Source organism: Myotis daubentonii, chromosome 7 (assembly GCF_963259705.1).
Source record: "Myotis daubentonii chromosome 7, mMyoDau2.1, whole genome shotgun sequence".
Taxonomy (NCBI): Eukaryota; Metazoa; Chordata; class Mammalia; order Chiroptera; family Vespertilionidae; genus Myotis; species Myotis daubentonii.
The window spans coordinates 35,129,336-35,152,367 of NC_081846.1; the positions used below are offsets into that span (position 1 = coordinate 35,129,336).

At 49.2% G+C, this 23,032-nt stretch overlaps 1 protein-coding gene across 5 annotated transcripts in view; it reads right to left on the reverse strand.

Annotated features, from left to right (window-relative positions):
• Window positions 1-23,032, reverse strand: part of COL6A3 (collagen type VI alpha 3 chain) — a 74,529-nt gene that overhangs the window by 24,146 nt on the left and 27,351 nt on the right. For all 5 annotated transcript variants that reach the window (XM_059703643.1, XM_059703644.1, XM_059703647.1 and 2 more), the window contains 20 exons: window positions 20,981-21,541; window positions 18,645-19,253; window positions 16,131-16,736; window positions 14,137-14,751; window positions 12,638-13,237; window positions 11,694-12,031; window positions 11,001-11,079; window positions 9,919-10,064; window positions 8,487-8,579; window positions 8,017-8,070; window positions 7,093-7,164; window positions 6,286-6,312; window positions 6,134-6,178; window positions 5,964-6,017; window positions 5,463-5,525; window positions 4,804-4,869; window positions 4,339-4,392; window positions 1,789-1,824; window positions 1,285-1,347; window positions 491-553 (listed from right to left, as the gene is read on the reverse strand). In XM_059703643.1, coding sequence (XP_059559626.1) covers window positions 491-553; window positions 1,285-1,347; window positions 1,789-1,824; window positions 4,339-4,392; window positions 4,804-4,869; window positions 5,463-5,525; window positions 5,964-6,017; window positions 6,134-6,178; window positions 6,286-6,312; window positions 7,093-7,164; window positions 8,017-8,070; window positions 8,487-8,579; window positions 9,919-10,064; window positions 11,001-11,079; window positions 11,694-12,031; window positions 12,638-13,237; window positions 14,137-14,751; window positions 16,131-16,736; window positions 18,645-19,253; window positions 20,981-21,541 — 4,244 coding nt within the window. The remainder of the gene's footprint in view (window positions 1-490; window positions 554-1,284; window positions 1,348-1,788; window positions 1,825-4,338; window positions 4,393-4,803; window positions 4,870-5,462; window positions 5,526-5,963; window positions 6,018-6,133; window positions 6,179-6,285; window positions 6,313-7,092; window positions 7,165-8,016; window positions 8,071-8,486; window positions 8,580-9,918; window positions 10,065-11,000; window positions 11,080-11,693; window positions 12,032-12,637; window positions 13,238-14,136; window positions 14,752-16,130; window positions 16,737-18,644; window positions 19,254-20,980; window positions 21,542-23,032) is intronic.

The following is a 23,032-nucleotide window of genomic DNA, read 5'->3' on the forward strand; positions in this document are numbered from 1 at the left end:
TCCGCCCATCATCACTAACAGCTGAGATGTTGAATTCTGCAGTCACAGCAGATTTAAGGAACATCTTCTGTGCTGAACTGGAGGATGGAGAATTCCATCCACAAAAGAGCGAACCTCAGAGCCAATCTCCAGAGGCGATTATGAAACCATTTGTCATAATCTGAGCATTTCGGTGGACTGGGTTACATTTATGCCGTTTCACGCTGAGACCTCGGGGACAGGCACATCCTGCCGCGCTGAGCCCAGCTGGCCCATGTTGGGAAGGAGCAGCATTGGGGCCTAGACGCGCCTGGGGCACCAAGGAAACAGGGTTCTTCCTTCCGCACATACACTGGCTGTGAGGACTGAGGTCAACCCAGGGTCAGTGTCACCAAAGAGTCAGACAAAAAGGAAGGTCTGCCCTCAGCAATACCCCCCACGCAACCCCAGCCTGCGCGGGCCCCGCGTGGTCCACTTAGCCACACAGAGGGGTGAGCTGAGATGCACTTACCCGAGGGCCAGGAATGCCTTGTTCTCCGATCAGGCCTGGAGGGCCGGTGGGACCAGCTGGACCCTGAAAGAGGAAAGGGCCAAGGTCAGTGCTGTGTTGAGGAGACACTCCAGGAGGAAGCTCAGATGACCTCTGCACTTTCCACAGAGCCCAGAGCCTCACTCCCACTGCCAGCGAGGTCCCCAGAGATTACACTTTATCTCCACTGGAGGAATAGCAGCCCCAGCCCAGAACAAGAATGGGGAAGCTAGTTTTAAAAAACACAAATGTGTACACGATGTTCACGGCAGCAATATTCACAGTCTCCAAAAGGTGGAAACTACCCATGTCCATCAACCAATGCACAGAGAAGTAAGCTGTGGTCTATCCATGCAGTGGAATATTACTCGGCCATGAAAAGGAGTGAAGCCCTGTCCCATTCTATAACATGGAGAACCTAAAAAACATTATGCTCAGTGAGAGAAGCTGATTCCATGTACATGAGATGTCAAGAATAGGCAAATTCATAGAGACAGAAAAGAAACCTGAGCTGGGGATGGGGAGATGAGGGGAGACGAGGGGTGACTACGTAACGGGTACTATGAGGGTCTCCTTTGGGGGTGATGAAAATGCTTTGAAACTAGACCAGAGGTGATGCTTGTACAACATTGTGAATGTACTAAACCCCCCTGAATTGTTCACTGTAAATGATGAATTTTGTGTTCAATTTTGTAAAATTTTCACCTTGATTTTTAAAAAAATACAAGAGCATCTGGGGAAATAGCAAAGGGCATGCAATCTCCCTGGGTACCAACCTGTGCACCTCTGGTCCCCTGCTCTCCTGCAGAGCCCGGCTGGCCTGGACCACCCCTGTTGCCCTTGAAAGAAGAAAGAGAAGTTGCAGGGTGGGGTCAGGATAGTTTATACCAATGTCAGCTCTCTGTTCCAAAGTCCCATCTGGGTGAGGGAACAGGGCCATAATCCCAACTCTACGAGCGACTTCAAAGCTAATGACTGGATAAGTGGGCATGTTGTGAACGAGATGCCCAGGAACTTCCTCCTCCATCTGTCTTTTTCCCTTCATCGCCCCCCCCCCGACCGTGCCCCCACTGTCAATCATTGTCACAAGTTCATTAGAAGAGGCCAAATTTAAGGAGCTAGGAAAAGGTGGTAGCTGCTGATTGAGCTACAAGCCTTGATGGCGAAGGACAGAGGAAGTTTTAGCTGGTGGGTGGGAGGTGGACAGGAGGACAGTCCATTAGAGCACATGGTGAGTTACGTTGTGCTGACAGAGAAGAGGCGCCAGCTCCGAGGCTTACCTTAGCTCCTGCCGGTCCCCTTCGGCCATAGCCGCCCTGCAGGAGAAGTCACACACACCATTAGGGGAGACGGGACCAAGCCCAGACTTTGCCCGACTTAACCCACACATTCATCTGCCACCCACTGTGTGCCAGGCCCTGTCAGCCCCAAGGAAACTCCTTCCTGCCTCATCTCAGTCAAGCTTTGCCTCCACGCTGCCCTGTTAGTCACCCAAGTGGAAGTTTTGAGAATTACTTCAGACCTGCCAAGCAAAATAATGACTCCTGGCTGCGTAGTCTCAGCCAATTTCAAATAAGGAATGTGAAAGGGGAATGTCAAGCTGTCTATTTTTCTACCATTTTTTCTGACTGTCGGGAGAAGTCATCATAATACGTTAATTATCATGGAAGGGAGTCCCAGACTCTCCACGCCCTGCTGGCCAAGTATAACAGATCCTCTGGTAGGTGAGCAGCCAAGGGCACATGCGTGAACCTGTGAGCCCAGGGGTGCTTAGTTTGGGCTCATGTCTTGGCAACATCTGCATCTATGCTCTAGGGGTGACCCTCAGTCCAAATAGATGTGGGCTCGCTGAGTAAGTTATCTGCTAATTCCCCCATTGTGATTACTTCCTCTGTGGTGGGGAGGTTTGGGATGGGAACATGGGAACGTCCTGGATAAATCTTTGCAAGGTTAGGAGTTGTGTTCTGGAGACTGTAACAACCAGCGGTTACTGGGCTTGACCGATTGCTGTATCACCCAAAGACCACAGTCTCCACTCCCAACAGACCAGCCTGGGATCTTCTGGGACAACAGCTTTTGCTATTAATCACTGTTGTGGCAGCTTCTTTAATGGAAGACTTGGGCCTCTTTCCATGGACAACATATGGACAAGTCGGGGAGGGGTGGGACCAGGTCAATCCTCCAGGATAGCAATCTGGCTGGCCCCTCCCAAAGGGGACAGCCTAGAGTATGTCCAGAGGCCACTAGTGCTCAATGACTCATTGCTCAGGCCAGAGGCAGCCTGTAGAAGCCCTAAGGGGCCGTGTGAGGAGCGAGGTAGCCCCACAGAAGGATGCGCTTTGTCTGGACCTGGGCCTGACACAGTGAGGTCCCAGGGAAGGACGAGGCCACACCTCTGGGCCTCATCCTGATGCTAAGGAGGCAACTGAGTCCACAAGAGCCCTTGACTGTATTGAATCCAAACCCAAGTGTCACCTGTGCACAGAATGAAAACGAATTGCATGCATGACTGTCTGTCACGAAAACCAGATTTGGCCCTCCTCACAAACAGGTACATGGCACATTATAACAATTGGGTGGCTCCCCGTTGCTTTTTCATTATATAGCTCAGCAGCATTATTCAAAAATAATACTCAGAACTATTAAGAAAGCATTTTCAAATATTAAGTCTTCTTCTGAATTTTAAAAACGAAATTATGCCCACAGCATGTCATCTGACTATGGATGTAGAGTCATTTCTTCTGAAAGCCCTCATGTCACATGCTCTCCCCAATCGTCCCACGGTTCAGCCCTTAAAACATCGTTACCACCGGGAACCAGCTGCATAGCCCCAGCCAGTCTCTGAGCAGAGACATGGCTGGGCATCCACCAGCGTCCTGAACTGGCCCCTGAGGATTACAAATTCGAAGCACTCTTCCGCATACAGGGACCATCTCCTCCCACCTCAGGCTCTGAGTACCTCTGGGCCCTAGAAGTTTCCAACTACTTTGTGTCCCTTTGGCTTTAGGTATGAACTCATCAACAAGAACAAAGATTAGGCATGCGGTGAGCTGCTGCAGCTCATATTTCTGATGTGTCTTAAGAAGCCACTGAGAGCCTGGCCAGTGTGGTTCAGTGATTGAGCATCAACCTACGAACCAGGAGGTCACACAGTTCAATTCCCAATCAGGCACATGCCCAGGTTTCAGGCTCCCTCCCCAATGTGGTGCATGCAGGAGGTAGCTGATCAATGATTCTCTCTCATTATTGACGTTTCTATTTCTCCCTCTCCCTTCCTCTCTGAAATCAATAAAATATATGTATTTTTAAAAGCCACTGTGAGATGCAATTCTCTAGAAAACAGAGTCTAATTTCATTGCTTGGGTTCCAGCAGAACACACAAACACACACACACACCATCACACACACCATCATACACACCATCACACACAAACAGTTATAAAACCAACAAGCATATGACTCCGTCAGCCTTCCTGCCCTCATTCCCTCACTCCTCCCAGATTCATGCTTCATTTGGATCTTTTAAATATTTAGTGGGATAAAATCTGGCCAAATTTCCTAGAGCAGTAAAGATAATATTTTTAAAGCGTCTGTTCAGTGTGTTTTCTGGGATGGGAAGGAAGCAGGTCTGGGGGAGGGAGAAGAGACGGAGCATAGAACAAAAGATAAGAATGGGAGATTTCTCTAAGCAGCACGATTTGGGTGACAATAGTTTCAGAAATTTCTTAATAAGAAGTAGCTGAGTAGCTCTGCCCCAGGCAGGGTTTGGGGGTTTAGGATCTAGGTGGCACCCTAATATCAGGGAGCCCACAGCCCTCAGAGGCACTCACGTCCTTGCCGGGATCGCCAGGCCTTCCAGGCACGCCGTCTCTCCCAGGGAGGCCCTGGTGTGGGAGAGAAAACGTGTGAGATTCTCCTCTGCAGAGAAGAGCATCTAATGCGGCAATATTGCCCAAGACACCACGGGAGATGGGACTGATACACAGAGGGGGTCACCCAAATAACCTTGTGGGTGCATCATGCTCAGGCGCATTCCCACAGCACAAGCCTCTGGCTTGACAAGCGCTTTCTGTGAACACCCGGGGGTTGGAGGGCCCCTTGGAAGGGTTGCTCCATTCCCCGGCGGAGACTTCCTTCACAGGGATGCACATGGGCTTCGGGGACCCTCTGTTCCCGACCTCTTAGGTCTACAGCCTGAAAGGCCACTTCCATGGCCTCTAGGCTGGGGACGGGCCCACGTGGGTTTTGTGTCTTGGCCCTCAGCACAGGGAGGCGAGGAACGTAGAGCATCGTACCATGGGCCCAATGTCTCCGGTTTCTCCTTTGGGTCCTCTCTGCTGGCTGTCCCGTCCTGAGTCACCCTGAAAACAACACAGGTCAGGGAATGAGCCTCATGGGCAGGAAAAGACACCCTAAGTTTGCTTTAGGAAAAGAAAGGTGTTTGTAGCTTTTCTCGTCTTTGATTCTGTAAGTGCAAGCAAATGACCATCCCTGAGCCAGGCTTCTATCCTCCTAGACAGGACAAGGCAAGAGGGCCCGGGGCACCGTCCTCCCTGGGGCTAAGAATGATTGGCCGACGCACAGTCAGGGCCAGGGAGGGTGGGATAGATGCTGTCTGAATGGGATCTGTCCAGTGGGACTGGTACAGAGCCTTGTATTCATGTCCTCACTCATGTTTTTCCTGACCACCCGGTCCAGCTGGATTAAGAGTCCTGAGACCGCATTTTAGGGAAATCCTCATGTCTTCCCAGGACAGGCCTTGCAAACACTTCTCTCCACAGCCACACAGCAAACACGTCCCCAGCAACCCCAAAGTTAGGGGAAAGGACAAACCACATCTTTTATCAACAAGTTTTAAAGCAGAATCAAAAGTAAAATTCCCCCTTTCAGCCCTCTGTTCCCACAGCCCTCTTCCCCAGACTCGGGTCTCAAATTGTCCATGAGGAATTCTTACCGGGTCCCCTCGAATTCCAGCGTCTCCTCGTTCTCCTCTGTCCCCTTTAGGTCCTTTGTCACCCTAACAAAAAACACATGTGGAGCCTAACCATTAAATAGAACTACACATTTTTGTCTCATTCTTAAAATCCCATTCTTCAACTCACAAATCTAAATAGACCAATGTCAAGCATTTTCTCATTGGCCATGAAGGTAAAATGACTTCCAAATATTTACAATTTGTTCAGGTAATCCGCAAATATTTATTAGGGATCCTCTCTGTGCAGACACTGGGATTTATTTACAACAAAACAAACTCAGTCCCTGCCCTGTGAGATAGTCTCCAAACAAGACAATATAATGTAATCTGTCACAGCTGCCAGGGACAGAGGGATGCAGCCCAGAGGAGGTCAGGGGAGGTCTCAGAGGAAGTGGTCTTAACATACATCAGTGAGAGACCTAGTCCCTCAGTGACATGTTGACAGTTCCTCCGTCCCAGCAGCAGTGGAAATGCACCTACCCTTCTCCCGGGATTCCCTTTCTCTCCGGAAGAACCAGGCACGCCTTTGTCTCCCTGCCAAAGACAACGACAACACGTCATTCCTGGCACAGCGGCTCCCAGAGGCTGAGTACAGTCCCTGGAATCTTCAGGACCAAAGCTGCTAGGACTTAGAGCACAAAGTCACTTACATCTTCCCCGTTGAGACCATCCAGTCCAATTTCCCCCAATTCACCCTGCGAGGGGACAAGACACACAGGTGAGTGTAGATGGCTTTCAGACAAAGAAGAAATGAGAAACGCTGGGAAAGTTTTCAATAGAAAAAGGAAAACAAGCTGAGTACCTTCTCTCCTGGGAATCCTCGAGAGCCCTGGAAAGTAAGGGAAAGAGGACACATTAGCTCCTTTTGGAGGCTGGTCCCTGAGCCACAGGATAGCGCTGCCCCAACCCCAGTGAAGGCCATCTTGGCTGAAAATTTAATATTGGAGATTGATTTGTTTGGGTTGTCCTCTCACCATCGCATGGAGGTCATAAAACTAATTTTCCTGGACCTGGGCACTGGGTAGTTTGGCTCCCTGGCCAGGAGGGTGGTCCCTGAGAGCCAGGGACCGGGCCCCAAGGCCCCTCTGTGACTTTGCAGTCTGGTGGCCTTCCCTTCACCACCGGCTCTCAAACTTCAGCAAATGAAGGAGAAAGTTCATCAGCCCTTGAATCCAAGTATTTCATGCAAAGGACCGGCAAGTGCAGTGGTCTCTCCCTTTCTTTTGCTGCCCTATCTCCTTGGCTTCTACTGGGGCTGAAGCCACGGGCACTGGCCTTCTCCCCGCCCTGGCCCACGTCCTGTCTGTCCTCGTGATGGTTTCCTGGCGGCTGCCTGTTTCCATAGGAAACTATTTCTGCATTCCCAGGCTCCCTTCCCAGTGCAGCCTGCGCTCTGAACCCACCAGACTATGGGCTGCCTTCCCAGGACAGGCCCCAGCAGCTGGATGCTGAGAGCAGAGAGACCCAAGCCCCATCCTCCCCCAGGCACTTGGAGAAACTGTCCACTTCTGCACATGCTGCTGACCCTTCCCTTCCCAGATGGGCTGATGCTGTGGTCCCCACACGTGTCCCCCCGCCCACTATACACACACATACACACACACTGTACCTTTATTCCTCTCTGGCCGGGGCAGCCCTGGAAACCTTGAGTGCCATTCACACCAGGAGGCCCACGTTCGCCCTGTCAGGGGAGACATAGGTTTCTGGTCATTACGTCTCCACTGGATCCACAGCACGGTGAAAGCTCTGCCTTCGAAGCAGATTTGCTGCCAGGAATGCTGCCTGAGCTGAGGGACCCCAGCATCCCTGTCCCCCAGGCCCGGTGCACAGCTTCCCTGGAGGAAGGGGGCCGCCAGGCACCAGTTCTGGGTGGGACCTGGGCCCCCTTAGAAATGCTTGGTCCAACCACCCTTCTGTGTGGCCCTGGCTCCTGGCTCTCCAATGAGGCTGTTCCCAGCCCTGACGCTGGCACTGGGATCTGAGACCCCATGACCTCACCTGCTCCCTGTGGGGCCCTTTACTTCCAGGGCTGGGCCTTCTTCCAGGGTCTCAAAGCCTCTCAGACCATGTCTGTCCCTGGTACCGTTTCCCAAAGGCTCTGTAGATCCTCAACTGGGCCCTGAGACTATGGACCATCCAAACCTTCTCTGGAAGACTTCCCCTAAAGGGCATCACCCCAATTATAGCCTGATCAGGGTTCTCCTGTCCCCCGCTCCCACCCATTCCCATCTCTGCTTGAGTATCGGAGCTTAGCAGACACTGAATATGCCGGAAACAGTGGCCCTCTGCCTCCGAGGCACTAACCCTGCCCTGAGGAACGGAAGGAGTGGAAGCCGCATTCCGTAGCCACTCCTGTCACACTTGGGGCATCACACTATTTCCATCACGTAGAAATCTGTGTAAAGATGCTGAGGAAGTCATAAATTAATGTCTTCTCAGTGGGATAACCAAACAGATTGTGAACACTGAAATCCAACCCCAACAAAGGACAAGGAGGGAATAACAATTTCAGGAATAAAACAACTTCACTTACGGGTCCACCCTCGTCACCAGGATAACCTCGGTAGCCATCTTCTCCAGAAATACCCTACAACAAAATAAATCGGTTCCTGGGTTAAATCCATGGGTTTTGAAAGGGTCTGTTCTATATGTAAGCATCTCCCTGATCCCCCCCTCTCCCTCCCCGCAGTAGAGTAGTGTTAAAATTCAGCATGACTTTAGGTGCTCCACTGAACTTAACAGTTTTCTATGCATTATTTCAATGAAATTATTCTTTCTAGCAGGATCTTTAAGGCTCCTGATCTACCCAGAAATCCTGTCCATTTCCTGTAACTGAGGCAGATGCTGAGCATCCCAGCTGACCATCCACAGTGAGTCTGCTCATCGGATCTTCTGTCCTATAACCTGGGGCCCACCCCCCTCCCCTTCCCCATCTCTAGCCAAGGTCAGGACGGACTTCTGAAATCCAGCCTCAGGTATAAGAAAAGGACAAAGCTGCCACACCTTTGGCCCGATGCTGCCGATGGGTCCTCGGTCTCCCCTTTGTCCAGAGCATTTGCAGGGTACCCCACAGCAAGCTTTCTCAGCGATGTTGTCCTGCCAAAAAGTAACGAAAAAGTTCAAGTCTTAATAAGCCTCCAAAAAAACATATATGTGCCCTAAAGGTCAAGATCTAATGTGGATTCCATGGTGAAATGCAGGCACCTCCACACAACATTCACTCACAGACCAGCTTAGTGGCTTAACCATCAAGATGGGGGAGGGAAGTTACTAGTAGGAGACAAAAGAGCAACCAAAGTAGAATAAACCTTATTCACAATGTCACCTCAGGCTGGGCCTTATTTCTAGAAGATTCCAACTTACATAGTCAAGTTTCAAATGGCAAGTATAACTTGTGTATTTTTAAGCTCCAAGGAGCAAAACAAAGGAATTGCAGATGGTCAGGTCAGAAGGTGGTTCCAAAATGAAGATCCATATGCTCTACCTCAGAACCACGGTCAGAGTCATGGACTATGGCGCCAGCCTGGAGGAGGCCTGGGGGCAGTCTGGTGTGGGCAGACACAGGCAGTCCTGCCTCTAGCCACAAGCACGCGACTCTGGGTCACCAGTGCCTCTATGGCCCATCACACACCCTGGATGCCCCTTCCCACCCCAAGCCTGGACTTCGCATGGTGAAGCGCAGACCCAAAATCCATGCCCATCTACTAAACCCATGGAGGTCAAATGTGCTTCTGACAATGAGCTTCCTAGTTTTCACTGTCTCCCACATCCCAGACTCATCCCCTAACTCAACGTCCTCCCACCAGTTTTCAAAAATCCTAATTCCTGTGCTGGGAAGAAGACAGAGAGAGGGAGGGCAGAGTCCATTCGTCCCACGCCCCACTGCTGCCACCCCCAAAGGACCTCAGGGTCAACCACTCAGCCCACATCTCCCAGGGGCCCCACCCACACTCCCAAATCTCCAGCTGAGAGAGGCTGAGGAGCCCCAATGGCGCCTTCATTTGCTCCACAGGAAATTGGAAGGGACGACAATCAAAGCACTTCTCTGCCCAAAAGTGATCCTCCTTTCCTGCACATTCTTGTTTCATCGTGCAAGCTTCCTGAGGACACTCTCTGTTTGGGAACAGGCAATCTCAACCCTTTGCCTTCTCAACAATTAGGCATGAAAACATTCAGGAAAGGGAGCCGAGGAAATGCCAAGGCGGCAACATCGCACGCCTGGGCAACCGGGGCCCAGCTCGTGGCCGCTCCAGCTCCCAAGTATCTCCAGTTCGAGGACTCATACTTGTTATGGCAACAAGGCAGGTCCCAAGCGTATTTAATGGGTTAAATCACCCACCCAGAAGCCCCTCTCCCATCTCCCTGACTTCATTGTCTTGAGAAGCCAAACGCTGTGGCATCTGCACTGATGTGTGTGTGGAGACGTAAACCTCACCAGCTGCTCCGCAAGCTCGTAGTCCAGGTCCAGCAAGTTGAGCCTCAGAGGCCTGTTGTACGTGAACCCTCGCCCAAACTCCAGCTGCATCAGCTGCTCCAGGTTGGCCACGCGCTCCAGTCCCACCAAGATCAGGGCTCGGACACCTGCAAGGATGGGCGTGTTTCCAAGGGCTTCCTTAGGCCCTGAGAGCCACAACGTCTTTTGGGGTGTTTTGGTGTTTTTTTAAGAAAACTTTAGTATATAATTTGCCCTGTAACTGAACCATGTTTAATCAAGCTAGTCAACTACTCTGAAGTGCTTGGAACTCCTCAGAGCAATGGTCTCAGATGTGTCAGTAAGTCAACTGGTTAATAAAAATACAGGAAGCGACACCATGAAGTGTATGCATAAACTCTCAAACTCTGGTCCTACCTCACACAGATATAATGTGGAAAAAATTAAAAGTACCACATCCCCCAAATCAGTTCGGAGCGTTCTTATCTCCATGGCTCAGGGAAAAAACGAGCAATACACAGAATGTTCTTATGATAATGTATGCTTTATAAGTCCTTCTTAACCCCCTGGTGTGGACATCTACTTTTTGGTAGTCAGAGCTACCAAATTCCAAAGTCATGGACAGACAAATATTACATCCGGTAATAGGCACCGCAGCTTAACCAGTCACCCTAATTTGGAAAGTATGCTGTTATTTACTTTCTATTAAAGTATGTGTTTACTTCATGCTGTAGTCTTGTTGAGCTGTGATAACTGCAAACTGCTACAAAATTAATCCCTAGTTTATGGGATGTGGCTAAATGAAGCAAATCTTCATGTTCTTTTGCAATAGCACCATGCTTTCTAGATGTTGCACCACCTGAATGAGTCTAAGAACCTGCGGGGCCCGTGCTAGGACTTAGTCTGTGGTATGTATGGCATCCTTGGTAGCCCCTTCCCATAGCCCCAGGCAGGCAACTGAGAGCCAAGATGCCAAGGAGGAGCTCGCCCCAAGGACTCGGTAAGCAATTCCTGTCTCCCCAGCAGAATAGTGTGTCTGCCTCCCCCACGTCTCCACTTCCCATTTAGAAAGCCCCGGAATCTACCTTCTTGTCGAAGTTCCTCCGACGCCTTTTGTAAATCAGCCAGATCTCCGTCCACCCCATCAGTAAAATGAATGACCACCTGAAATTAAAGGGTGGGGGTGTCAAACTCCAGCCGAAATTAAAAAGAAGCATCACAGAGCCTGGTAAGGGAACTTAGCCAGTTCAAACCCCTCATCTTACAGTTGAGAAAACTGAGGGCCAACCACCCCATGTTCGTAGCTCTCTGCTCTTGTGCAGTTAGTCAGGTGGAAAGTGAAGGGATTGCAGTGGTTGATTTATTCAAAAATACAAGCAGCGATGAAAATAAGAACAGTTATCTCATTCTCCTAGTTATGTGATGTCATTTCTAGAAATCGTGTGTATGTGTGTATGTGCACATAATAAATACATATGTATATACACACAGGGAGAGAAATATGTATAGAGAACAGAACTATTTAATGGGTAGGACTATAAATATAAATTAATCACAAATTAAAGTTATTCAAACTTAATTTCTGATTATGAGGATTTTTTTAGAGCTTAAGTAAAATTATAAAAACAAGGGAGAAATTACACTTCGAAATGTCATGAGTTGAATACAGGCATGAGCAACCCATCAAATGTGAAGAGTGTTTAGGGGACAACAAGGTGTTCCTCCTGACGAGGCAAGTCCAAATATGGCACAAGAACCTGAACATGGGCCCTGCTCACCTTCACACTGTCGGGCGAGGACTGCCTGAACTTGCTCTGATAGGCCTTCAGCGTGTCCGCAGTGAGGACGTAGGGGTGCTGGCTGCGCATGTTCCGGAACTTCTCAAACAGCTCTGGCTGGTACTCGGCAAAGTCGAAGGCCTCCACAGGGCCCGAGGGCGTGTTGGCCACCACAGACACCCGCACGGTGGGCATCTGGCCGCCGCTGCAGCTGAGTCTTTGCATCTGGCTGATTCTATTCAGGATGATGTCCACCTTAGACTCAAGGCCTTTCTGAGTCACAAAGACATTCTGATCTCTTGAACCATCAAACCCCAGAATCACATCCAGATTACAGGCTATAAAGGGAGAAAGCAGGCAATGAGCTCTGAGAGGGGCTGCACAGGTGAGTTCAAAGTACAGGCACAACCCCAGGACATGAGCCAGATGTCATGCTCAAGGGCAAAATGAGATCTTCTATGGATGAGCTTTGAGAAGAAATTAGACCAGCCTCTCTCACAGGGAACACCGGTGCTGACTGTTAGGAACCAGAACAGTAGGCCATTTTAATCTGTTGCTCTTTTCATGATATTAATCAATTTTGGCATGACATATAGATGCTGTTTACATGCCTCCCAAGTTCCTGAACATGAGAACTCAAATACTCTGGTCTCACATAATTCATATAATAAGGCTACAAACAGAAACAAGGACCATCTGAATTATTTGGGGGATTAGAGAATAGGGAGAAAGGTAAATCTTATAAGGGCATGAAAGGCAAGCTTCCACTCTTTGAAGAACATCCGAGACCTGGCGAGGTGCCCACTAGGACCCCACCCTCAGTGAGATGAGGAAATGCCTGAAGTGAGCAATGCTTAAGGAAGCCACAGGCCAGCGCCAGGGACCTAGGTCACTAAGTCACATCAACAAGACTGGATGGGAAACGTGCTCAGGAAAAGGATTACCTTTGGAAACATCCGTCACCCCCGGACACAAGATCTCATTCATGGCATCGTCCAGAGTTTCCAACACCTGCTCCTTCAACTCCGACAGCTCCTGTATGTTCCCCACACGGAAGGCCGTGGCGCTGTTGGACGCAATCTTCCCGACCTCCACGGAGTCGATGTTTCCCAGGCCCACCGCAAACACTTTGACACCTCTCTGGGTGAGTGCCAGGCTCGCCTCCTGAGCGTCCTCCATGGACTTCCCACCGGTGATCACAAACGCGATCTGAGGGACCCGCTGATCCAGGCGGCTGCCTGCCTCCGGCACGAAGTGATTCAGCCGCAGGTGCTCGATGCCCACCTTGGTGTTCGCGTGCCTCCCCCCTTTGTAGACCACCTTGTTGATGGCGTCGATAATCTGCTGCTTGGTGGAGAAGTCCTTCAGGAAGAACTCGTCGGTGGGGTCAGAGTTGTACTGGACCAGCCCCACCTGGATGGAGTCGCCCTGTCCATAAACCGTGTCCACGATCTCAGACACGAAGTGGAGCACCTCCTGGAAGTTGCTCCTCTGGAAGTTGATGGAGCCATCCAATAGGAACACAATGTCTGCTTTCTTTTTATCTAAGAGGGGCCAGAATGAAAAGGAGGAGAACTTTGGTTTCCATAGTCACGCATTAATAAGCAAACTATAAATTAAAATAATTGGCATAAGACATTCCTGTAACTCATTCACATTGAACACCTTAGCTCAATCCCATGCCTCTACGGCTTCTGAATTCACAGCCCTCAACATGTTATGCTAAAGACAAGAAGATAAAATGATAAATCACTGAAACAAAAAGGAAAGGACTCAAGAACTCATGAAACTGAGTCCCCATTATCCCTTACCAAATGGTACTCTACTATGGATTCAGTGGTCCATGGCCTCAGGTGTTTTAGGAAATACCATCGAACACTTTCCTCTGGTCAAAAACAAAAGATGATGTCTGACAGGAGTCAGGGGACATGTGCTAGAGGCAGAGCAAGGAAAGGCTTCAGATACAAATTGGAAAATGGGAAGCAGACCCCATGCCTTTGGAGGATGGCCTGCCAGTATGCTGAGAGCTTCGTGGGACCCTGCTGAAAATCAGTGGCATTTGGGGTAATTTCCCAATTATATCAAGTGGTCAAGATCAGAGTAGAGAAGGTCATAGATTGGCCAATTTCAATGATGTTGTCCTATTCTGAGAGCCAACAAGCCTGTGGTTACCCCTCAATGCACCTTCATAGAACCTTTCAGTGGGGCTACATTAGCCTCACGGAAGCTCATGGAAATCTCATGGAAGAATCAGTGACCATATGCTTTCTGGGATGTTTCCTTCTACAATTTCAACTGTTTATTATTCTGGTATTTACTTTCTAATACTATCTGCAGCAACAACCCTATGAGATGAAAATTATTCAAATAAATGCTATTTACATTTCTCAGTTGAAAAACAATTGATGTCATACTCTACAGTCATGGGTTCCACAGTTCATACCTGTCCGAGGGGGGGAGGGTATGTCCACTCCCGGTGGTGCAGGTGTGACCCCCGAGGGTCCAAATGAGTTCATGATCCTCTCTTCTACACTGGGGAGATCTCTGAACTCTCGCACTGTGAAGACCAGTCTGGGGTTGCCGGTGATAGCCTGCAGCTCCGATCTGTCAATTTTTCGGTCTCCGACCCCTAAACTCACAATCCCTGAGTTGCGTATCACACTTGAAAACTCAGAAACATCATCCTGGGATTTTCCACCCAGAAACAGAACCAGGTGTTGGGGCACCCCGTCTTCTATCCGGCTCCCAGCAGACTTGATAAAGAGATTTTTTGCCACGTATTCCAGAGCTCTGCCGGTGTTCAGTGGAGACCCGCCTTTGAACCTCAGGCGGCGGAGGGCATCGAGCACAGTGGCCTGGGACTTATGGGTCTTCAGTTGGAATTCCGGGAAGACATCATTGCTGAACTGCACAACCCCAATTCTCACTTTATTGGGGCCAACGTTGAGCCTTCGGACAATCCTGATGATAAAGTCTCGGATGTGTGCAATGCCTTCAGACGTCACACCGTCGGAGCTGTCAATGAGGAAGACAATGTCGGCAGCATCGCTCTCGGCAGCTGGGGAGAAAAGAAGAGGAAAACTCAGTGTGTGGCTGGCACCCATCTGTCTTGATTTCTGCCTTTGTTTCTGAGGTTTGTATTGTATTCTGGACTTGGCGTGGTGTTGCACCATAATATTAACATTAAAACTATCACCCGAGTCATCAGTGTTTATTTCTTGGACTTCTTTAAATTAATCATTAAAACTGGGCCTTTTTCACCTAAACAATATCCACTTCTTGATATATTTTATGTCTCCAAGACTTTCTGAGTTTATTTGATTTTAATCTTGGCTTTGGGGTCTGGGTTACAACTAATTTCTAAAATAAAAGCAATATTTAGAAACAAATTCTGGAAGCCATAATCTACAGAGTCATGAACTGTTACCACCATAAGGAACTGAGATCATCCAGACCAACATTCTTGTTGTACAAGAAGAGAGAGGCAGCTGAGGTCAAAGGTCCTCTCCTCATCCATGGTCTCCACTCAGCTGCTGACCACCCAGGTAACCCCAACTGTTCCCCAGAGGGCCACTACAGCTCCCCAGGTGTTACAGTCATAGTATTTCTTTTTGTTCACATTTCTCTAAGGTTTATAGAAAATTTTTATTTTCAATATTACTGTTCCCACTTCTTTACATGAGTCCATATTTAACTATAAAACCAATCAGAAAAACGCTGTTTTCCTCTTAGTTAGAATTCTAGGTACTTCATGGATGTTATGTATTAAACTACTCATATGTTTCCACTCTACAAATTCAACCTGTCTTTTGCTTCATAAATCACTGGGCTACTTATAGTGGAAACAGCACAGCAAAAGGTGAGCAAGTCATGGAATTGAAACGTTTATACTAAAAAAGAGGAAATCTCTCCTGGCACACACAGCCAGGCCACATCAACACCAGGGAAAGCCACACTGTGGCCACCATGGAGCAAGATAAAAATGAGGTCATGCTGGAATCCTATGTGAACACTGACAAAAAAGAAGACAAAAATAACCAAACACCCCTCTATCCTGGCTCATAGGAATGACCACTGCTTCTTTACCGATTACAACTTTAGCCATAAGATTTAGCAAGACACCCAATCACAGAAGTACTTTAATTTCTTGACAACATCTGATCCTGGAAAAGTCCCACTTCCTTAAGCTTTCCACAGACTCACCTACCATAAGCCTGAGACCTATCATAAGTCCTTTCTAACACTGAGCTATCCCGTGGTTCACCATCCTGTGCATCTTTCCTTCTGGCCACAAGCAATAGGCCCAAGTGGCTCAATCACAGGTGTGCCTTTATTTTAATTTAACTCGTCCTGAGGACCATGGATCTTTGAGCCTGTTATTGTTGTTATATATTGAAAACACTCAGAGAGAAGCAACAACAATACTTTCAAACCCACCGGGAGGAGGGTAGGGAGTGCGGGCCAGCATCTGCTGAATCTGCTCTAAGGTCAGGGTCGTGATGGGCGTCAGCAGCCTCTGCTCCAGGCTGGGCAGCTCCCGGAAGGTGCTCACTGAGAACACGTACTCAGGGCTCAGGGAAATCTTAACCAGCTCCTCCTGGTCCACACTCTTGGTGATGGTAAATGGTGCCACGCCATTCCTCTTGAGCTCTGCTGCCGCGTCGTCCACCTCATCCCCGGATTTTCCAGACGAAATGAGGACCAGGAACTGAGGAACGCCCTCTTCAATCCGGCTCCCCAGTGGCCTCTTGAAGATATTTTTTGACACATACTCCAGGGCATTCCCAACGTTGATCTGCCGCCCGCCCTTGGGCCGCAGCCGCCTCACCGCGTTCTGCACCTCCTCCTTGCTGGAGTATTCATTGAGCAAGAACTCCACATTGGTGTCCTCACTGAACTGGATGACTGCCACCCGGGTCGTGTCAAAGCCCACGTCCAGCGAGTCCACCAGCCTTTCAATGAGGGTGCGGATGTACTGAAACTCAGGGCTAGCACGTAGGGACCCATCAATGAGAAAGACCACATCCTTCTTGCTGCCTGCACCTGCGAATCAAACCGAATCAAACCATGGGTTTCACCTTCGTTGGCACCTAATTCTCAGAATTAACAAACCACCTCCCAGGTTGTCATGGAATCACCACAGGCAAAATACCCTAATTCTGAGTCCTAGCACAGCAATGACAAGTCAAGGAGGAGAAGAGGAACCAGCAAAGGATAAGGAAGGGTAACTGAGGGAGGCAGAGACTAGGCACACAAGACACATGTGTAGACGAAGTGGGGATGGTGTTTTGGGAAGGAGGGGGCCTCAGCAGTGACAGCAAAATGTCACTTGTGAATTGCCCATGGGTGGAGAGGCCTTGAGAAGAACGCTCTGGGTGAAGTGGCGAGAGTGAGGGGCAGAGAGGTGGGTTCAGAGCGGAGTTGTAGGGAGTATAGGAACTCACCTAAGAGGAGACTAAGGCGCTGCTGGAGGGGATGCAGGGCACCGGGAGAGAGTGTTTGACAGAGAGAAAGCAACAGGTTTGAGCATGAAGGAAACCACCCTTCCCATCCTCAGTGGAGACCTGGTGATGCAGGAGAGAGAAGAAGCAGATGAGCAGGCGACAGGAGAGCCAGGGAGCAGAGGTGGGTCACCACAGCACAGGAGGGAAGCTGAGATGGGGATACGGTGCTGGGATGACCACATGGTGCTTCTGGAAGTTCTTTCCAATTTACTTATATTTCTCAGTGAAATTGGATTTCAGCCACCATCTCAGACTAAGCTGAGGGAGAAGAGCATAGAAGAAGTGGGTGGGGAGAAAAGAGGAGGAAGGATATAGTCACTTGAAAGAGAGGGAATGTGGGTGGGCAGGAATCCTGTTATTATAGAAATATGGGCTGCGCTTCTGGTAAAGGAGCCACATGTTCCCAGTGCTGACATTTCCAAAGGGCGCTCTCAGGAACACTGGTACTGCAGCCGCGCTGTGCCAAAGGCTCTGGCCCCACTGCGCTGGAGGCACCACGCACATCGGTTAGGGGGGGGAGCTCTTTCCCTTTGTTTACCTCACTGATGCCTACATTCATCTGGTGTCAAACCCTTTAGACGCCAGCAAGGAGAAGCTGACACCCACTCCCTCGCACTGTGTCCATCACCCTCGCCTCCCTCGTCCACCCAAAGGCATGTATCCTGCATCCCACTTTTCTCACTGGCTTTTTCTCCTCCCTTCCTTCCCCCTTTCTATGCCATGAGGCCATGGATGGTGTCCTGTAGAACAGGAGCCACAGGGAGAAGCCATGGCTGTCTCTCTACCGCTGTGACCAGCCCCGCCTAGGGGCCCAGGGAGGACAGGCCCCTGCTGGGTATTTTTGGAGGGGGTGGCCACATCTCAGTCCCCTTCCTCCTTAGCAGCCAGGCTCCCATCGTTTCTAGTTTATTTAACCAGGCCTAGGAAAACAGATAGGAAGGAGGGTATAGGGCAAATGCCGTCACGCAGCCCGGTGGCCTTCCTGCCAGCTAAGACACTTCTCAGTACCAAGCAAATTCAAAAGCAATCCTCACACTTCGGCTCTAGAAACACCAACATCTCAGAGGCTGTGTTCCAGCTTGACGAAGAGCCTGTGGTCTAACCCCCTCCCTGGTCATGGAAGGCTGGACCTCCTCTGGTCAGTTCAGAACCACACTGAACTGCTGTTGTCAGTGAGGTGGCTCCACCCTTTGGATACCTACACAACAGCCTTCATGCAGAGTCAGAGCACCTGCACTGTCAGCGAGGCACATGCCCTTCCTCAGACTTTGGCCAAAAACATGAATCTTAGCATCTCCCCAAGTCTCTACCATGTCTGAGACCAAACAAGGTTCCTAATTCTTCATGGAATTAGGTATAAATAGAGGAAACAAAATGTGCAGGCCACAGTCCAAACAAGTAGCCCCAGATGTTTCAAGGAACGATGATCCAAGAGTCCCCTCCTTACCTGGCCTCGATGGAAGAATCAACTCTGGCTTCAACGTGCTCAGCTCCTGGCTGGTGAGCTGGGTCACCCTCTGGGAGATGTCCTGCTGGACGTTCTCCAGCTGCCCAAAGGTGGGAACGGCCACGGCGAAGCCTGGGATGTAGGAGATGGTCTGCATCTCCGTGATGTCGGCGTTTCCGATGCCGATGCCGATGGGCACAGCCCCGCCCCTCTTCAGGACCACCGAGGGGCCTCTCACGTCATCCCCGGACCTGTCTGCTGTGAGGACGATCAGGAGCTGGGGGACGCCGTCTGCTATCCTGCTTCCGGCAGAGCTAATCAGGATATTCCTCAGGACAAAGTCCAGGGCGGCCCCGGTGTTGGGGGTCGGCCCTCCCAGCAGTGCCAGCCTTCGAATGGCATTGACCACACTCTGTTGATCCATGTATGAATTCAGGTAGAACTCGGGCCTGGTCCGGTCACTGTACTGCACCACGGCCACACGGACTCGGTCTGGGCCCACATCCAGGCTCTCCACAACTCTCTGGACAAAATCCTTCAACAGAGAGAAGCCGCTCCTGACACCGTCAGAGCCGTCGAGCAGAAACACCACATCCTTTTCAGCTGAAACTGGAAGGAAGACAGCCCCAATGACTCACACAGGACATGAGAGGGACAGTTTCCTACTGATGGTGGTGGGCTGAAGAATGTCTGATTCAGAATCCCCAGAACTTGACTTTGGGGATGTCCTTATAGGTGAGAGACAAGAGGATCAGGCTTAGAGGAAACAGAGGTCAGAGAAGAGAGAAGGTACTATGCTATGGTTTTGAAGCTGGAGGAAGGAACCGCAAGCCAAGGAATGCAAGCTGCCTCTAGGAGCAGGAAAAGGCCAGGGACCTCCAAGAGGGACACACTCTTGCTGACACCTTGATTTCAGCCCAGTGGAACTGGTTTTGCATTTCTGACCTCTAAAACTGTCAGAGGATTAATTCCTTTTGTTTTAAGCCACTCCAATTGTTACAGGAGGAAACAAACTCACCAGTTTATATAGATAGCCCTTTCATTTTAGAATTGTCCAAGGCTTGAGCAATAAACTTTCAAAGGTGTACTCAAGAAAAACACTGAGGGCTAGAGAGATCTGGCTGGAAGAGCCTGCATAACCAATAACATTTTATACATGGACAGTTTCAAATAAATTGCTGCAAGTCACAGTGGATCAATAGGGAAAAAATGTAATCCAGATGTCCAGGTTATAATCCAAAACCAACAGTGTGTGGGAGCAATAGTCAATGTAGAAACTCTAGATTCTCAGCTTTTAATCAAAAGGATTGTAGATGAAATTAATTACTCTTTTCATTGCATTTGTATCAGCAAATGGAAAGTGGTTATAAACACAAAGGCATGGTACTGTAGATGAAACAGTTTCATGCAGTGTATGTAGTGGGAATGTATCTGTCTCTCATCATGCCTTATGTCCTTAGTGTAGGGAATGAATTCTAACACAGGGACACCCACTTAAAATATGATGGGGGGGAAGGAGCAGGATATGAAGATGAAGACTGGCTTAACTACATTATAACAAAGTCATGTGGCTTTTATTATGCATATAGTAAATAAAAATCCTTGAAAGGATTTTTAACCACTAATATGTCTAAATTTTTATCATGTATCTTATTGTGAAACTAGAGGCCCAATACATGAAAATTTGTGTACTCAAGGGGCGGAGGAAGAGGTTCCCCTCAGTCCAGCCTGCGCCCTCTCGCAGTCCGGAACCCCTTGGGGGATGTCCACCTGCCGGCTTAGGCCTGCTCCCCAGGGGATTGAACCTAAGCTGGCAGTCAGACATCCCTCTGGCAGCCCAGGAGTCCTCAGGGGATGTGTCGGACATCCTTAGCACTGCCGAGGAGGTGGGAGAGGCTCCTGCCACCATCGCTGTGCTCACAGCCATCAGCTCAGCTTGTCGCTGAGCGGAGCTCCCCCTGTGGAAGCACACTGACCACCAGGGGGCAGCTCCTGCATTAAGCGTCTGCCCCCGGTTGGTCAGTGCACGTCATAGTGACTGATCATTCTGCCGTTAGGGTAAATTTGCATATTACCCTTTTATTATATAGGATACTCTCATGTCCTTCAAAATAATCACCCTGATTCTCCTGTTTTGCCCTAAACAGCAGTTACAGAGTCCAAGTGAGGAAGAAAAAGTCATATTTCATTGTTCCTACAGAAATCATCGTTAGTCTTCCACCTTCCCTGGAAACCCAAGGACAGCTTCGATCTCAGGACCTGGAGCCAGCAGCCCACCATCAACCCACACCCTGGAGAGCTAAGCTGCAGGCCCAACCAGAATTCCTATGCCATACCTGGTGAAGGCACTGTTTTCAAGAGATTCACAATCTGTGGTTGAAGTTCTCCAATCTTGGGAAGTGACTCTGCAGCCAAGATAAAGGCGGGGGATGGTACTACCAGCTCTAACTGGGCAGGGTCTGCATTCTTGGCCTGTAACACGAAAGGCACCACCCCCCTCTCCTTCAGCAGGCGTGCCGGCCCTTCCATACTATCAAACGAGCGTCCCGCCACCAGCAGCACCAGGAACTGGGGTACTCCATCCTCCATCCGGCTCCCGGCAGACTTCACATAAATGGATCTGAGTGCATAGTCCAGGGCATAGCCCACATTGAGGGTTTTGCCAGTCTTGATTTTCATTCTCTTCACGAGATTCAGGATTTCAGGCTTGTTCTGGTGCTGATTAAAATGAGACTCAACCCTGACATTGTCGCTGTACTGAGCCACTGCAATTCTGGTCCCATCTGGCTTCACATCAAGCTCATCGATCACCTTGTAGAGAAAGTCACGGACGACATGGAACTGGCCCACAAGATTGGCTGAGCCATCAAAGAGGAATAGAATGTCTCGCTTGCTTTCTACAAGAAAAAGGAGGTTAGGACACCATGAGGTTCAAGAATTTAACAGGCACCAAACTGACGTCAGCCCAGCACCACCAGCATTTGGTAACAGGAGTTCACGCAATTCATCAGACGATCACTGTACCAACAAGGGAGGCAGAACCCTCACCGACTGTCAGTAAAATGTCTGTTTCGGCCTGGCTGGTGTGGCTCAGCATCGACCCTTGAACCAAGAGGTCATGGTTTGATTCCGTTTGGGGCACACGCCCGGGTTGCAGGCTCTATCTACAGTAGGGGCGTGCAGGAGGCAGCTGATCAGTGATTCTCTCTCATCATTGATGTTTCTATCTCTCTCTCTCTCCCTCTCCCTTCCTCCCTGAAATCAATAAAAAACATTTTTAAATGTCCGTTTCAAAGCAGTGCATACTTGCAAAGGACCAGAACAATAAGCCGGTCCACCCAATCGGAAAGCTTCTCAACAGAGCGAGACAAGGACAAGCCCATGGGGTTCTATTCTTGCACCAGGGGGCCATCACTCTAGGACAGTGATGGAGAACCTTTTGAGCTCAGTGTGTCAGCATTTTGAAAAACCCTAACTTAACTCTGGTGCCGTGTCACATATAGAAATTTTTTGATATTTGCAACCATAGTAAAACAAAGATTTATAGTTTTGATATTTATTTTATATATTTAAATGCCATTTAACAAAGAAAAATCAACCAAAAAAATGAGTTCGTGTGTCACCTGACACGCGTGTCATAGGTTCGCCATCACTGCTCTAGGAGAACAGACAGTGTTTTAAAACTATAAACTAAACTATCAAACATGTGATCCTTATTGTCCTTTTGCCTAAAAATTGACCTATCTCTAGTGACAAAGGCTGATGTGGGTTAATTACACAAGGATAACTGAGTTGACACATTATCAGCTGAGTCGGTGATCAGCTCTAACTGGATTATCTTTTCATTAAATTGGAGGTTATGGATGAGGACCAAAATGGCGTCTGTCATTGCTCTGTGGTCAGGCAGGCTGTCTGTCACTGCTTTCCAAGCTGCTGTATTTAGACAAGAAAGGATGACCGCCCATATGGGGCTACAATGGGTAACATGAACATGATTTTCAGTTCACACAATGGGAATTCATTTGATTAGGTTTCGGTTGTCTCAGTCTTGCTACCTGTCCGTGTGATGTCAGCTGCAAGATCCAGTACTCCATATCTCACCACCAAATTAATTTGCAATAAGAACAACTATCCAGACTTCCTCTGGAAATCATGTTACCATCACATAAAGTGGCAGGCTTTGTTGGGTTTACAACAAATAATTGTCTAGATACAGCAGATTTTGAACATAACCAAAAAAAGTCATATAAAGAAAAGAACTGTGATTTCTAACTGACGCCAAGGCACCTTCATGGGTGACAGGAAACCCACCTCTATCTATCTATACCCCCTCACTTCCACCTGGATTTGCACCCCAGAATCTTCACAGGCATTGGGGGTGAAGGAGA